We start from the raw sequence: 15,143 nt of genomic DNA, 5'->3' as shown, positions 1-15,143 counted from the left end.
AGAATAATTGCTTGTGCTTTGACAGCTGAGACCCCCAGTCCCCAAATCTCAACCCCCCATTTCTCTACAATCTAATTGTTCTTGAACAACTACAGAGGAGTCAGGAAGTTTTGGAGTTTAGACCATTTCAAAATTTGTGTTTCCAAGTTAGAAGTGCTGTGCAGTTGTTGGAGTTTTTGTGGCTCTGCAGGGTAAAGCACATGAACAGTTTCCCTCTCCCATCCCATCTTCATCACGTTCGAATAACGGAAAGGGGTGGAGCAATATTGATGAACAAATGAGCATTCTTGACCCTTGTGGAAATGGGCACAGGAAAATGATGCGAAGCATGACTGGCTGCTGTATTCGTGATAAAAGGCCTCTCTGGACCTCTGAGCCAGACCTCCTGAAAGTGGACAAAACCCTCAAAAGTGGCTTTCCAGGAAATCTAAAGTGAATAGCAATAGAAAAAAAAAAAGAAAGTATGTCTCATTGCTTTCATATGGTTTTGCATGTTGTGTTAGGAAAACCTCATTGGGGACTGGAGAAATATTTGAACCAGATCCTTAAAACATGCCTCATACCATATTCAAATCAAAATTCAGCCAGTCACTTCATCTTTGTGTCTTTCAAGCTAATAAATAGCCTCAGGGAAACAAAAGAGCAAGCTTTCTTCAGAACCAGTCAGAGTTGTGGGGTGTCATGGTGAGCCAGCAGGCCTGCCTGACTTCAGACTGCTCCACTCTCAGGTTTTAGGTTGGAGTATCTCACATCAAAGGATTCTGCTAAAAGATCCATCATCCTCAGGAGGTATTTGGTTCTTTTCTTTCAGTTTATTGGCTCATATAGTCTAAGATACTGGTCATGTTCTACTGCAAAGTGAACAGAGTCTCCTAGATTAAAATACTGAATGCTTATGAAAGTCGCTAGCTAGTTAGTCTTCTTTGCCTTGACAACATATGATTTAATAGGGAATGCTGTTTCTCTAGCTTGGCATGTTGGCCCCTGGTATGTGTGGTGGTGAGCAGAGGACATTGCCTGAACAGTACAAACAGGAGAGTTTGGGGGAAAAAACATACTGTGTTTGGTTTGCTTCTTTCCCCAAACCTGTAAACGGTCGGTGTTGATCCTTGTACCAAAAAACAAACACTAAAAAGCAAGCAAGCCACCCTCTACACACAAATAACACTGCTCCTTCTGAAAACATGTTTCCTGTAATTAGTGGGAAGTTGTTCTCTGAAGACCTTTGGGGATGTAGAACAAGAGACAGAGTTCATGTGCCATCGGTCCTCCATGAAGCTCCCTTGCCTGTAGAGTCATTTCTCTCCCTTCACAGACTTCTTATGATGGATGGTGGCTTCTGAAACCATGCCTGGTCCCTCATGTTTTCCCCAGTTAATCCAAGGAGAGAGTCATTCCATCTTCTCGATGCATTTTACCTATGTGAGGCAAGATTGTCTGCCAGCATCCTTATTGGAGAAAATGTCCATTTTTTTTCCCATTTTTTTAATTGAGTATTTTCTTTATTTACATTTCAAATGTTATCCTCTTTCTCCAAAATGTCCATCTTAAAATACTAGGACTCTTCCTAGTGGATTGCAAGTTTACAGGGACTGTGCTCGTGTGTGATGCAACAGCATACTCCTGGTTGCTGACTCCCAGTAGACATTTCACATGGATCTATTGAATGAATGAATGAATGAATGAATGAATGAATGAATGGATGGATGAATGGATGAGTGAATGATTCATCCTATGAATGACCACTGAAAATCATGTCCTGTCCCACTTCATCAACTCTATTCCATTGCTTTTCATCATTACAGAAATTGAGAGACATTATCTGGTCCTGAGTCCAGCTACTATAACTGCATTAGCAATTTATGCCCTTTTCATCTTCTACTCCATGTTTCCCACCTCCTTAACCTGCTTTTCCATTTATTTTTAAAATAATGCTAAATTTCTAACCTATTTCATTTTACTGCATGGATTGTCTTCTTTAACTGGACTGTAAACTTCTAGGTGCAGAATCTCTGAGCCATTTAATTTAGAGCTGTATCTTGGGTCCCTAGAACAGAGACTGGCCTACAGTAACTAGTAAAGTCAATGAGAAAACCATTATTATTATGGTCATTCCATCCACTAGAATAAACACAGTGCTTTTGTTCATTTGCATTGCTAATTCATAAATCCAACTCCCCACGAAGAGAACCATACTTCTTCAGTCTTGGAGGTCTACATTTTTAACAAGGAGATTTAGTGACTTTGATGTAACTGTTGGGAGAGTGACCAGTTCATCCACGTATTAATACAGAGATGACCCTGAGACCTGGAGTAATGAAGTCTCTGAGGTCAAATGGCTATTCAACGGTACCCCACATGTCAGTGATGCTGTTCTGAACTTTTTTGATTTCAGTCTTGAGTCTGCATCATGTTGTTCACCTGTTGTCATCTATCCTGTTGGTTATTGACAAAACATCTGGAAGCAAAGTCATGGCTTTAGAGCCTCTCTTGTGTAGGAGCTCCCAGGAATGGAATTAAGGTTAGGGTGGTTAGTGACTTTTGGCTCAGATGTCACCTTGGCATAGAATTACCATTCCATCTCCACCTTAATAAACTATTGTGTCTCTTCTAGCTCCTGGACATCATTGAATGGACAACCCAGGAAACCCTTCCTCCAAAGTACTTGCATTATGACCCAGAAACTGGTCATCAGCTCCTGTGTGACAAATGTGCTCCTGGCACCTACCTAAAACAGCACTGCACAGTGAGGAGGAAGACATTGTGTGTCCCTTGCCCTGACCACTCTTATACGGACAGCTGGCACACCAGTGATGAGTGTGTGTATTGCAGCCCAGTGTGCAAGGAACTGCAGTCCGTGAAGCAGGAGTGCAACCGCACCCACAACCGAGTGTGTGAGTGTGAGGAAGGGCGTTACCTGGAGATCGAATTCTGCTTGAAGCACCGGAGCTGTCCACCAGGCTCGGGCGTGGTGCAAGCTGGTAAGTATCTATTATGAGGCATAGTTAAATCAAGGAGGACCATGTAGAGCCAGACAGCAGCTAACTTAGGGGACACTAATAAAAGGTCCTAATAAAAGGTAACAGTACCTGTTATCTGTGTGCTGTGTGTCTGGATTGTTTCCAAAGGACCTTTCTCCAAGGAGTCCTTTACCACTACAGTGTAATTTAGTGAGGAATCGCAAATGCAGCAAATTGCTCTCTGATGAGATACATGATGAATTGCCCCATTTTAAAGAACCATGGTCTGAGCTGCACCGAGAGAGGCTGACATAGACCATCATGTTTCACTTTGGCATGGACAGCTTCAGTCTTCAGTGCTTTTTTGACAAACATCAGAAATGTTAATCGATACCAAGAGAGTAATTATGTTGATATTAATGAGACTCCGGAGTACTAACAATGAAGAGTTATAATTAACTATGTAAAAATGGGAACGGTTAGGGGAAATACATTACATTATTAAAAAATGAAGCTGCTTCTCATCTTGGCATGGGAGTTGGATGTTTGTGAGGATAAAGACAGTAGCACACCCTATTACCAGCGTATTCTTTATCTTAGACAAAACAGATTGTCAAGCAAGCAGGAAGTCCTTGTGTATAAATTACTTTTCCTTTTCGCATTCCCCACAGCATGGGCTGGGGCTAGTGAGAAACTTTGAAAGCTGAAACCCATATTCCTTTTCTGGCACGTGCACAAAGCCACAAAGCTGCACTGTAGTTTACAACTGCTTGTGGCTTAGAAAAATGAAGAGCACACACAAATTTATCAGGAAGAGAGAGAAATCCCTATAACTTTCTCTAACTCACTTTAAAGCAGGATCTCTCTCAACTCACTGCTCTTTACACAGCTGGATCATTCTTTTCTGTGAGAGCCTGTCCTCTGTCTCCCTTGAGACTGGTGAGTCTAGCAACTAGCTACCAGCTGCAGGCTTCTGTCCATTACGGGAGGCCAACTTGCTCTTGGTAGAGAGGTCATAGCCTAGGACATGGATTACTTGTGACAAGTTAAAGTTTAAATGATCAGTATTTTACGTTTGAAGCCAGATACAGGACACATATACAGTTTAAGCCAGGAGCAATAGCAAGGCCAAGGGAGTCCCATTTCCAAAGAAGCTCCAGGATGGTCACACGGTTGAGGTTAACCAAGTGTACCTAGTGAGTGACAGGCCAGCCTAGGCTATTCAATGAGTGTATGAATGTCTCAAGAAAGAAAACAAAACCAAAACCAAAATATTGAAATCTAATTAGTCTCTTTTGCAGGGAATCTTTAAAAGAGTGACCATTGCAGGAAAGACCTTGGTAATACCACCACATTTTGCAGTTCAAGGAGAAAGAACTGTAATTCCCTACTTTTTTTTTGGGGGGGGTACTTTGGGACTCAATGGAGTAGAAAAACCCTAGCCTCCTTACTTCAGTGAAGTGGGTTGAATAGATTCATATTCAGCAGGTCAAAAGTTGAATATTGTAGAAATAGTGAGGTTGCTGCCCTCATAAACATGAAATTGTTTCTGTAGGGCAAAGCAACAAGTAACCAGAAGACTTAGAGTAAAGGCACATGCTTTCCTCTGAGGTACCACGGTAGACTTTATTTAACCTTTTTTTTTCCCTAAAAACTTGTAAGGTGGTTTTGCACAGAGGTTTGCAGGCCGAAAGGCAGGGAGTATTGTTTGGTGTTATTCTACAAAATATTTGAAAACTAATTTTGTTATTGTTTTGAAGTCAAGGTTGCTTCATATTCTGTCCTTCATATCCTTCTGCTGGCCAGTCCTCTGTTTCCTGTTGAATTTCTTTGGACTGTCTTAGTGAATTACAATTCATCTTGTCACTGTAGTGTCTCACATTTTATCTGTCAGGCTAGATGCTTGCTGTTTCTACACATACTAATGAGGCAGAATCATCACTTAGATGGCTACATCTTTTTTAGGCCCAACAGTTCTGTTGATTTTTTAAAAAAAGTTATTATTAGAGGAAGCTTACCAACAAGTTATTCTTTGGATTCCTCTTGTTAAAAGAATTAGAAAGAGCAATTCACCCGAAGAACTACTTTACATCCATGATCTCTTGTTAGATGACATCAGAAAAGTCAAGTCACAAACACATACCTAAAGAAGGATAACATTTCTTTCTATATAAATCATGTAGCAGTTGGCAAATGGATTCTTGGATCCACACACTTAAGTGACATATCCCCAGTAAGGTGACAGAGACTAGATGCCTAAATATTTCTACTTACAAGATTGTAGAGCTGAGCATGGAGTAGGGTTCCATCTAAGGAGAGGGAAGTAGGAAGGAAGTATACTTTCCAGTGTACACTCCCTTTGTTTTGTGAGGGTGGATCTTATGACAATGTCACCGCAGCGTTGAAAACAGCATTTATGTGAGACTCCAGGGCTGTGGTTTTCCTTCTTCTCCATCCCTGCTAGCCCTTTATCTTTTTACAGGGCAATGAATCATCACTTTTTAAAAAAGAAAAAAAATAAAGGAAGAGACAGGAGATGAGACTAGAACCACACTGTTTTACTGGTCTTTTATTTTTCTTTCCAGGATAGGTAAACGACACAATGAAATGCAAGGTGGAACTTTTTAATAAATGAAATTTAATAACTTTCTGTAGCTTTCATTTGTCTCTTTTGTGTTTGTTATCTTGCATGAGCCAGAGCTGGCCTATGCAATCTACATTTGAATATGGAAGTCTAAATCTGTTCAGCCAGCTTACACTAGATGGAGATATTTTCATATGCAAATGCACTATAATGTGTGCCGCGCTCATGCATAATAGAGTCCAGGGCTTGAATATATTTATTTTCAGTTGCATCTCTATTGAAAGTTTCTTCAACTCAAGAGTTTTCAAATCCAATGATGTCTTCAAAAGTAATGAATGCCTTAGAAGCACAAAGTAAAATATCCTTATAGTTATCCTTCCCAAAGATTTTATTTGCTATTTACTCAAAAGTGTAAACAAACACTACACCATCATGTGTCTATTATGTAGCTCAACCTTGGGGATACTATTGGAGTCAGCAGTCAAGTTTACCACCACCTTTAAGAGTTTTATTGTAATTGTGTGCTTCTCAGGGTTAGCACGGTTCCCAATTAGAAGCTAGGAGAGAAAGAACTTCCGTAAGAAATGATTGGAATTTAACGATGCAACATTGAATGGGTGCTGACTTCAAAGAGTGACAGACAGTAAAGCAGACACACAGCACTTATCTTGATGGTTTTTCCAGGAATAATTGTGCAAAGAATACGGTTGACAAGCCTTACTGGCACTTTGTCAGAGGCAGCACTAATGAGTACCCCACCCGCCTTCCCTTCCATCTCCCATTTCAGGAGCGTCTTTGTAGGTAATAACGCAACAAACTTGTGTGGGTATTACAAGAAGGGGAAAGAGCCTGAGGGGATGACTATAGAAGTTTTGTTATCTCTGTCTAATGAAGTGAAAAATGGAAACTCTGAAAGTTCCCTGCAATACACAGTAGCAGTAAACACTTGGTGAAAACTGTCGAGAACTGTGCTAAGTTATTGTCTGCAGAGAAAGGATTGGGGAAGAAGGTGCTAAATTTCTGGGTGTTTTCCAACAGGAACCCCAGAGCGAAACACAGTTTGCAAAAGATGTCCAGATGGGTTCTTCTCAGGTGAGACTTCATCGAAAGCACCCTGTAGAAAACACACGAACTGCAGCACATTTGGCCTCCTGCTAATTCAGAAAGGAAATGCAACACATGACAACGTGTGTTCCGGAAACAGAGAAGCCACGCAAAAGTGTGGAATAGGTAACTATACACAGCATGCCACCCTGTCCTCTTATCATCTCAGCATAGCCTTCTCTGAGAAGAACACAAACTCACATTTTGTGTTTTATGTTTGTTTGCTTGTTTGTTTGTTTGTTTTGAGATAGAGTTTCTCTGTGTTAACAGTCCTGGCTGTCCTGGAACTTACTCTGTAGACTAGGCTAGCCTTGAACTTACAGAGATCTGCCTGCCTCTACCTATGGAGTTCTGGGATTAAAGGCGCATACCACCAAGTCTGGCTACATTTCACATTTCCTGCTTCTTAACCTGTCTAACAGCTGCTGAAAGCTCAAACTCAAACAAACAAATAGTCTCAAAAAAAAAAAAAAAAGACAAAACAAAACAACAACACAAATCCTTGTATCTCCTCACTGATCCCAGGGACACTGAAGCTTCCTAGAGCTCTCACACTAAAATCAAGAATAACCCATGTGGACCTCAAGCTTATAACCTGAGCACGAATTTGCCAACCTTAAATTGTAGAATTGACTTACATATTTTTATAATCTCTTAGAATGTCTGTATTAGCTAAACTATAAATTGGCAACTAAAAATGACATAAACTGTTGAGAAATTAGAAACAAAAACTTGGTTTTGTTACCAGTCATATCCATATGTTTAGTGCATTGAAGCTGCAAGGGGCTTTGGTTGTGTTAAATTCTTTATTGGCTTGTAGTCACAGCAAATAGAAGAAACCACTCCCTTTGGGTGATCCTATCAGTGTATTCGTTCACCCTACCACCCTGCTCCTACACTAATCTCAGTACTTCACCTCAGGGACTTATACACCAATGCTGCCCCTTTATGCATAAGGTGAAAGTGACACAAACCAATGTGACTCTCCCAAAATGTCCTTTCTTTATTATACAGAAACATGAAATATAAGAATGAACACAGGCATATTTTATAATTTCAAACCATTTCCAATGTCTTTCACTACATTATCTGATACCTTAATTAATTTAGCCCTTTTCTAATCTAAATATAATAAAATAGAATGAATGGGAAGGCTAATGAAAAGAGTTAATTCTAGCCTTAATACTGAATGTATGTTTGCAATTCATTGAGCATCTATTATATGCCAATTCTTTCACTTTATTAACTTTAATACTTATAAAGAAAACACTGTGAAATTTACTTAGAAAAAAATGTAGATGGTTAATGTTTAACATTCACCTATATATTTCTGTTTCTACTGATAAACACGTTTACAACACATTAAATAATACGCTATCGTGATTGCACATAAACACAGTGCGTTATTTTGATTATTGCTTAAGTTCTTTCTAGGGAATGATTTTATGTTTTTTTTTCTTTGACCCTGACCTCGAAGTAGCTGGTAGTTGCCAAGTAACCTCTTAACAAAGTATTAATATTTACATTAAGTTATAGAATTTTTGTCAATTATTTGTGTGTATTCATATTACATTCTCATTAAACGTCTATCAATGTTTACTTCTTCACCCCCATTCCCCAAAGACAAAGGGGAATGAAAGAATTCATAAGATAACACAGAAGCCCAGTTGGTCTCTATATTAAGAGCATCCTCCAGAAAACTGTTAATTCAAACTTCCCTTTTAGCATGGTGTCTTGCAGAAAACTCAACCCCTATACTCATTTTGTGGTTGCCTTTGTTTTGTTTTATTTTTGTTGGAAGGACTGCAGAAAGTAATAGCATTCAGTGAATCTTGTTATTGATCACTCTTTCTACAGATGTCACCCTATGTGAAGAGGCCTTCTTCAGGTTTGCTGTTCCTACCAAGATCATACCAAATTGGCTGAGTGTTTTGGTGGACAGTTTGCCTGGGACCAAAGTGAATGCCGAGAGTGTAGAGAGGATAAAACGGCGACACAGCTCACAAGAGCAAACCTTCCAGCTGTTGAAGCTGTGGAAGCATCAAAACAGAGACCAGGAAATGGTGAAGAAGATCATCCAAGGTACCAGCTCCTGAAATAAACAAGTCAATGGGTGATCACAGGAACCAAGTTGTCATAAAATAGGAAGTAGACTATTTGTCTATTGTCTACGTAGTAGGGCCAGTGTTTTCCTCCTGCAAATGTCATGGTACTGGCAATTTCTCACCAACTGACAATGTAGACACAATTCCTGTCACAGCTGAGAATGGTTCTGTTCTAACCTCTGCAGTAACTGAAAGAAAGGGCATGCCTTTCACATGTAGGTCTAGGCCGCAGGGAATAGGACTCTGCGTACAGATTCCTTTGGTCTTTACACTAGTCACGTCTGCCTAGAAGAAGGTTCTTGGTCCCTTGGCTCCTGCTTCACATTTCACGCACTGCTGTACTTGGTAATTCTCTTCAGTGAGACACTAAGTGTCTTTCGGGTAACCTCTCATTAATCCTAACTGTATAGCCTGCATCCAAATTACCATTTTTGTAACACCTGCGGTGAGGATTAGTAAGGTCCAATAAATGTTTGAGCTTCTTAGAAGAAAGGGCTAGCTAAAATCATGTAGTTGCATGTTCTAGGGTTTCCTGAAGCATCTCTTTTAGAAATAAGGTGGAGAGGGAAAAGAGGGAAGGCATGGAGGGAAGGAGAGAGGAGACCCAAAGTGGAGAACATGAACTTCAGTCTGCATGAAATTTATGCATACTATATCAAAAACTTTTGACTTTATGATATACAGTACAAAGAGACTTACTATTTGGGAAGACATGCCACAGAGATGAAGGAGGGTTTTCTTAATGCAGACAATAAGGAACAGAAAATACCCTGCTATACCTAATATCTGAAAGAGTTTCTCTACAGCACCCATAAAGCTTCAGACATGGAAAGCCAGAGTGATAGATTTTAGCAGACTTAGCCCTCTTGACAGTCCTGTGCTTTTTACCTATGCAAAGACTAAACTTTTCTTGTGTTTCTGGCAAAACAACATTATTCTTTGAACCTATAATTAGCCCTGAAGCAAAAAGAAAAAGAAATAGAAAGCCGGGAACTGTCAGTATGTGAAAGGACCCAATTCCCGGCTTTATAAATGAGAACGTTGCAGCCCAGAAAGATGAACGGAGTTGCCTCAAGGCTCACAGATAGTAAATGACTCATGTCGTTAATAGAGACATTAGTTACTCCTTCTTCTGTTTATGCCCAGGCTCACTGCTGAAATGCCCCCCAGGCTGTGTGTTCACTGTTCTTGGACTCCCATTACAGGCTTCCCATATCTGCCACACTCGGGTGCTTCTCCAGTGCTGTGTATATTTATTAAAGACTAGTTAAAGTGACTCTTGTCAAATAGGGCCAAGGTTAGATGCCAACTGAAAAAAATATTCATTATAAATTAAAGAACCTGAGTACTTTCTGTTTCCCTTTCCCCTGAAATGTTGTGATTTTAAAGTTTCATGTTTTCCTGGGAAAACTGAAGGTGGTCCGGTCCATAGTTTTCTGTTGTTCAGTGTTAGTAGCTGAAGCTTCTCACAAGACTGTTGTTGGAGACTTCAAATAAATTGTATGATTTCCTATTATAACATACAATAATATCGCCTTAATCAGAAATCACTGGTCGCATAAATCGCCTACAGCAAAGCTTTTTCTTAAAATGTAGTCACTAATTGTGTGAGCATGTCTGCCTGAGGTGTCAGATGAGGAAGACTCATGAGAGCATCTCTTTGGTTCATGCAGACATTGACCTCTGTGAAAGCAGTGTGCAGCGGCATCTCGGCCACGCGAACCTCACCACAGAGCAGCTTCAGGCCTTGATGGAGAGCCTGCCTGGGAAGAAGATCAGCCCAGAAGAGATTGAGAGAACGAGAAAGACCTGCAAATCGAGCGAGCAGCTCCCGAAGCTACTCAGTTTATGGAGGATCAAAAATGGTGACCAAGACACCTTGAAGGGCCTGATGTATGCTCTCAAGCACTTGAAAGCATCCCACTTTCCCAAAACTGTCACCCACAGTCTGAGGAAGACCATGAGGTTCCTGCACAGCTTCACAATGTACAGATTGTATCAGAAGCTCTTTTTAGAAATGATAGGGAATCAGGTTCAATCCGTGAAAATAAGCTGCTTATAACTAGGAATGATCACTGGGCTGTTTCTTCAGGATGGGCCAAAACTGACTGAGGATGAGAAGACTGTTTGTTTCTCAGGCACTTGAAACGGCCCAGTGATTCCTTTCTCATCAGTCGGGGGGAATGAAGACCGCCCCCACCCCCAACACACACACTGGGGACTCTGAGTCCGGAGAGTGAGGCAGGCTATTTTATAATTGTATAAAACCAGGTGTATACCCAGAAAGTCAAGCATGCTGAGTGAGAACAGAGGGTATTTTTTTATAACCTCAAACATACGTCGTCCCTTCCTTCCTCTCCTCACAGCTGATCAATCAGATGGCTTCTACTATTTTATGTGTCACCCCTAGATGAAGGTCTGTTTCCTTCTGCATCTGATAGTCTATGACGTTCTGTTTATAATGTTTATCAGGTACGTGAGCCTCATCACCTTTGTAGGTTGCTAGGCAAGCTTGACTGTTAGCTATTTTTCCCTCTGAAGATTTGATCTGAGTTGCAGACTTAGCTAGCCAGGCAGGCGTGGGTTGTGGTAGTTTATTTAACAGATTGCCACCAAGAACCCAGTGTTTCTTGTTCCTCTGTAGTTGGACCTAAGCTGACTCAAAGTACTTTTAGTTTGAAAAATAATCAACTAATTTTATTTCTTACATTAACAATGGCTGGCTTGGTTTCACAGCACCAAAAGAAACTATTATATGGAGAAAGAATTGATATCTCCCCCAATGTTCAACAAAACCCCAACAGTTTATCTACATAATCTGTGTCCTCTCATTACCACATGTAGTAATTCAACTGGAAATAATAGTAGCAATAATAATAGAAATCAAGTCTAGACTCCATTGGATCTCTTTGAATATGGGAATGTCAATGTAAAAGGCTTTGAGATTTCAGTTGTATTAAAGGCTTTTATTAAAAAGCATATGTTCTTCTGTAAAAGTTACTAATATATCTGTAAGACTATTACAGTATTGCTATTTATATTCATGCAGATATGTTTTGTACATATTATAAACCTAGAGAGAAATGTTGTAGGACTTAATTTTAGAAAGAAAAAAATATTCTGTTTACTATTGAGACAAATAAAAGAGATAAAATATATTTTTAATAGAAACTTGGTAGTGTTTTCCAATAGGTACTGTCAGTTTTCCAGTGGGGAATGTTTTTATAATATAATTTTATCTGTATAAGATGTAATATCATTTTATAGGAAAATACATTATGTATTCAGTTGTTTAATGTCAGAAAGTGTATGAACTATAAATTATCTGAATATTAGATGCTCTGAGAAATTGAATGTACCTTATTTAAAGATTTTTATGATCATACTATATAAATAACATCATTAAAGTTTTCAAATTATTTTTCATTTCTTTTACTCTTGTTTTTATTTGAACAAGACATTATTAGGCTTATTGGCTTACAGTTTGCCTGTTCATCTTTGATCACCACAAACATCTAGGAGTTGTTTAATATACAAAATCCTGAGCTACGCTGTAAAAAACTTTTAGAGATGAAGAGATGTGGGCTAGGAAAATCTCCAAAGTGGTTGTTTTTTCTATATAAGAAACTGGAGAATTTCTGAAGTTCAGATTGGTGTCTAGATGAAACAAGTCATAAGTGACACCATCCACATCAGAAGACCAAAGTATGCTCCTGACTGGAAGAATTGAAAACTGCACTACCTAACTCTTAAAAAAAGAAAAGGCAGTATCTGGAAGGTAGTTATATCACCTGGGTGGTCGGTTGTCCTCACATCCTTTCATTTATATTGTGCACATGTTACTTCATTTAGAAAAGAGAATTCTGTGGATGTAATTAGATTAAGGACTATGAGATGAAAAGATCCTCAATTATCCCACTGACCCATTTCCATTGATGAGGGTCTTTATAGGAAATGCCCTGTGGAGACCATATCGAGAGGTTAGGAATGGCCCCTCAGTTGATGGGACCACACACCCATCTCCAAAATTTTAACCCAGAATTGCTTCTGTCTAAAGGAAATACAGGGACAAAGAGTAGAACACAGACAGAAGGAAAGGCCCTCCAGAGACTGCCCCACCTGGTGAACTATCCCACATGCAGACACCAAACCCAGACAACTATTGTGGATGCCAAGAAGTGCTTGCTGGCAGGAACCTGATACAGCTGTCTCCTGAAAGGCTTTGCCAGATACTGACCAATACAGATGTGGATGCTCACAGTCAACCATTGGACTGAGCACAGGGTCCAATGGAGGAGTTAGGGGAAGGTTTGAAAAAGCTGAATGGCCCTTATTTGGCATCAATGGCACGAGAGGCCCTTGTTCCTGTGAAGGCTTGATGCTCCAGTGCAGAGGAATGCTAGGGCAGTGGGTGGGTGGGGGAGCACACTCATAGAAGCAGGGGCTGGGGGGGATGGGAGAGTTGCAGAGGGGAAACCAGGGAAGGGGATAATATTTGAAATGTAAATAAATAAAATAACCAATCAAAAAGAAACATTACATGAAGGATTCTCCCTCCAGAACAGGATTTAAGTGGTCATTGAAAGGGGAGAGGCTGTCTTCCTCAACACACTATTGTTCTTAATAAAGTTCTTTATTCAGCTCTCCTCCTTTCCATTCCTTGATTTGTTTGGTCTTCAGTGAAACAAATTTTGTGAGGCTAACACCCTCATAGAAGCAGGGTAAGGAGGGGATGGGATAGGGGGTTTGCAGAGGGGAAACTGGGAAAGGGGATAGCATTTGAAATGTAAATAAATAAAACATCCAACTGAAAAACAGAAATACCCAAGTGAGGAAAAGCAGGAGACCATGGTGTGAGGATAGAGAAGGAAGAGGTGGGGCCCTAAGTCAAGGAAGCCAGAAGTGGGAGCACACAGACAGCTTCTCCCAGGACCCTGGGTGGGCTAGTGGGCTCACATCTTTCTTCCACATCTCAGGAAATGCTTCTGCTATTCTCAACCATAATCTGTGACATTTGTTAGAGTCACTGGAGTAAATGCAAAGAGGTGGCATCCAAGCTTTTGAAAGAAGAGAAGTAAAATACTTTCCTTTGAATGGAGGTTCCTACTCTTTCTCCATTCATACACATCTAACTTTCAATTGAGTGTCAAATTACCTAAAGTGACCTCTGTTCTCTTACTCTAGGATTGACATGAAGACACCTAATGGGGGAGTGCACTGACTTATTAATTTCATTTTCCAAGAAGTGACCTTGTGAGTAGGGTCCACTTACATCTTCTCCTTTTCCCCCGTCCTGTGCATTAGAGAGTTACACTAACTTAAATCTCATGTTGTAGCAATGCAAACTCGTAAGTCTAAAGAAATACAAAGCCAAGGCAAAGTCAAATTCCTTCCAGGAACAGGACCCCTCCTTTGTCATACTAAGGCAGGGTTGTGGAAGTCAAATATTGAAGGAGAAGGCAAGGGTTCAGGGGTTAACTAGTAGTCTGTACCTGGTACTTGGGAGCGCCAGTTCATTGACTGAACTGAACTGAACTGAACTTATTGCCAGAAAATGAAATGGCCTACAGCAGTCAGCTTCTTGAGTTTGAAACCTAAAGGCATTGAGGCAAAATTACTCAGATTCTTACTGGATGAGCCTCTTTAGCTACTCTTTAGGGGTTGGTTTAGTCCAAGTTTTGTCTTCTCCAAGAGAAAAATTCCAGTCATGATTTATCTCTCCTTTTATATTTATAATTCTGGAAAAAATCTCTTTCCTCAGGTCTATAATCAGGTATTTTTTTCCTTTCATTAAACATTATATTTAGAAAAAAAATGTTTCTAGGCAAGAGAGTTGGCTCAGTGGGTAAAAGTACTTGCCACACAAGTCTAGTGACTACTTTAATCTCTGGAAGCCAAGTATAGGTGGAAAGAGAGGACCCACATCACAAAGTTGTGTTTTTAACTCTACATGTGTGTAGTGGCATATGTAGACAATCCATCACGTACACACTCAGTAATAATGGATAAACTTTTAAAACACTATTTGGAAACCAGGGTGTTAGGTAAATCCTTGTCACTGAAATGTCTTTATATCTAGGCCTTTCTCAATGGAGACAGACAGTAAATACATTCATGCATATTAATGTACAAACACACACATTTATATTTTAAATATACGTGCATATATGCATCAATATGTGTATATATTCTCTGTGTTTACATGGATATGTGCAGGTGTGTGCAGCTACCTGCAGAGGTCAGAGGAATCAGATCCACTGGAGTTGAACTTACAGAACGTTGTGAGATGTATTATGTGGGTGCTGGGAGTCAAACTTCAGTCCTTTAGAAAAACAGCAAGTATCCTTAACCACTAAGCCATCTCTCTAACCCTCTTTCCATATATTTCCT

At 39.9% G+C, this 15,143-nt stretch overlaps 1 protein-coding gene across 1 annotated transcript in view; it reads left to right on the top strand.

The window, feature by feature from the left end:
• The window catches only part of Tnfrsf11b (TNF receptor superfamily member 11b), a 28,045-nt gene extending 15,868 nt beyond the window's left edge, over positions 1–12,177 (top strand). Inside the window, exons 2-5 of the mRNA XM_021183914.2 lie at positions 2,615–2,981; positions 6,583–6,774; positions 8,506–8,730; positions 10,427–12,177. Of these exons, the coding sequence (XP_021039573.1) occupies positions 2,615–2,981; positions 6,583–6,774; positions 8,506–8,730; positions 10,427–10,815 (1,173 nt within the window). The 3' untranslated portion in view covers positions 10,816–12,177. The remainder of the gene's footprint in view (positions 1–2,614; positions 2,982–6,582; positions 6,775–8,505; positions 8,731–10,426) is intronic.
• Positions 12,178–15,143: the final 2,966 nt, after the last annotated feature.

Source organism: Mus caroli, chromosome 15 (assembly GCF_900094665.2).
Source record: "Mus caroli chromosome 15, CAROLI_EIJ_v1.1, whole genome shotgun sequence".
NCBI lineage: Eukaryota > Metazoa > Chordata > Mammalia > Rodentia > Muridae > Mus > Mus caroli.
Note: the sequence above shows the minus strand (reverse complement) of the source record. Positions and strands in the feature narration are given on the sequence as shown.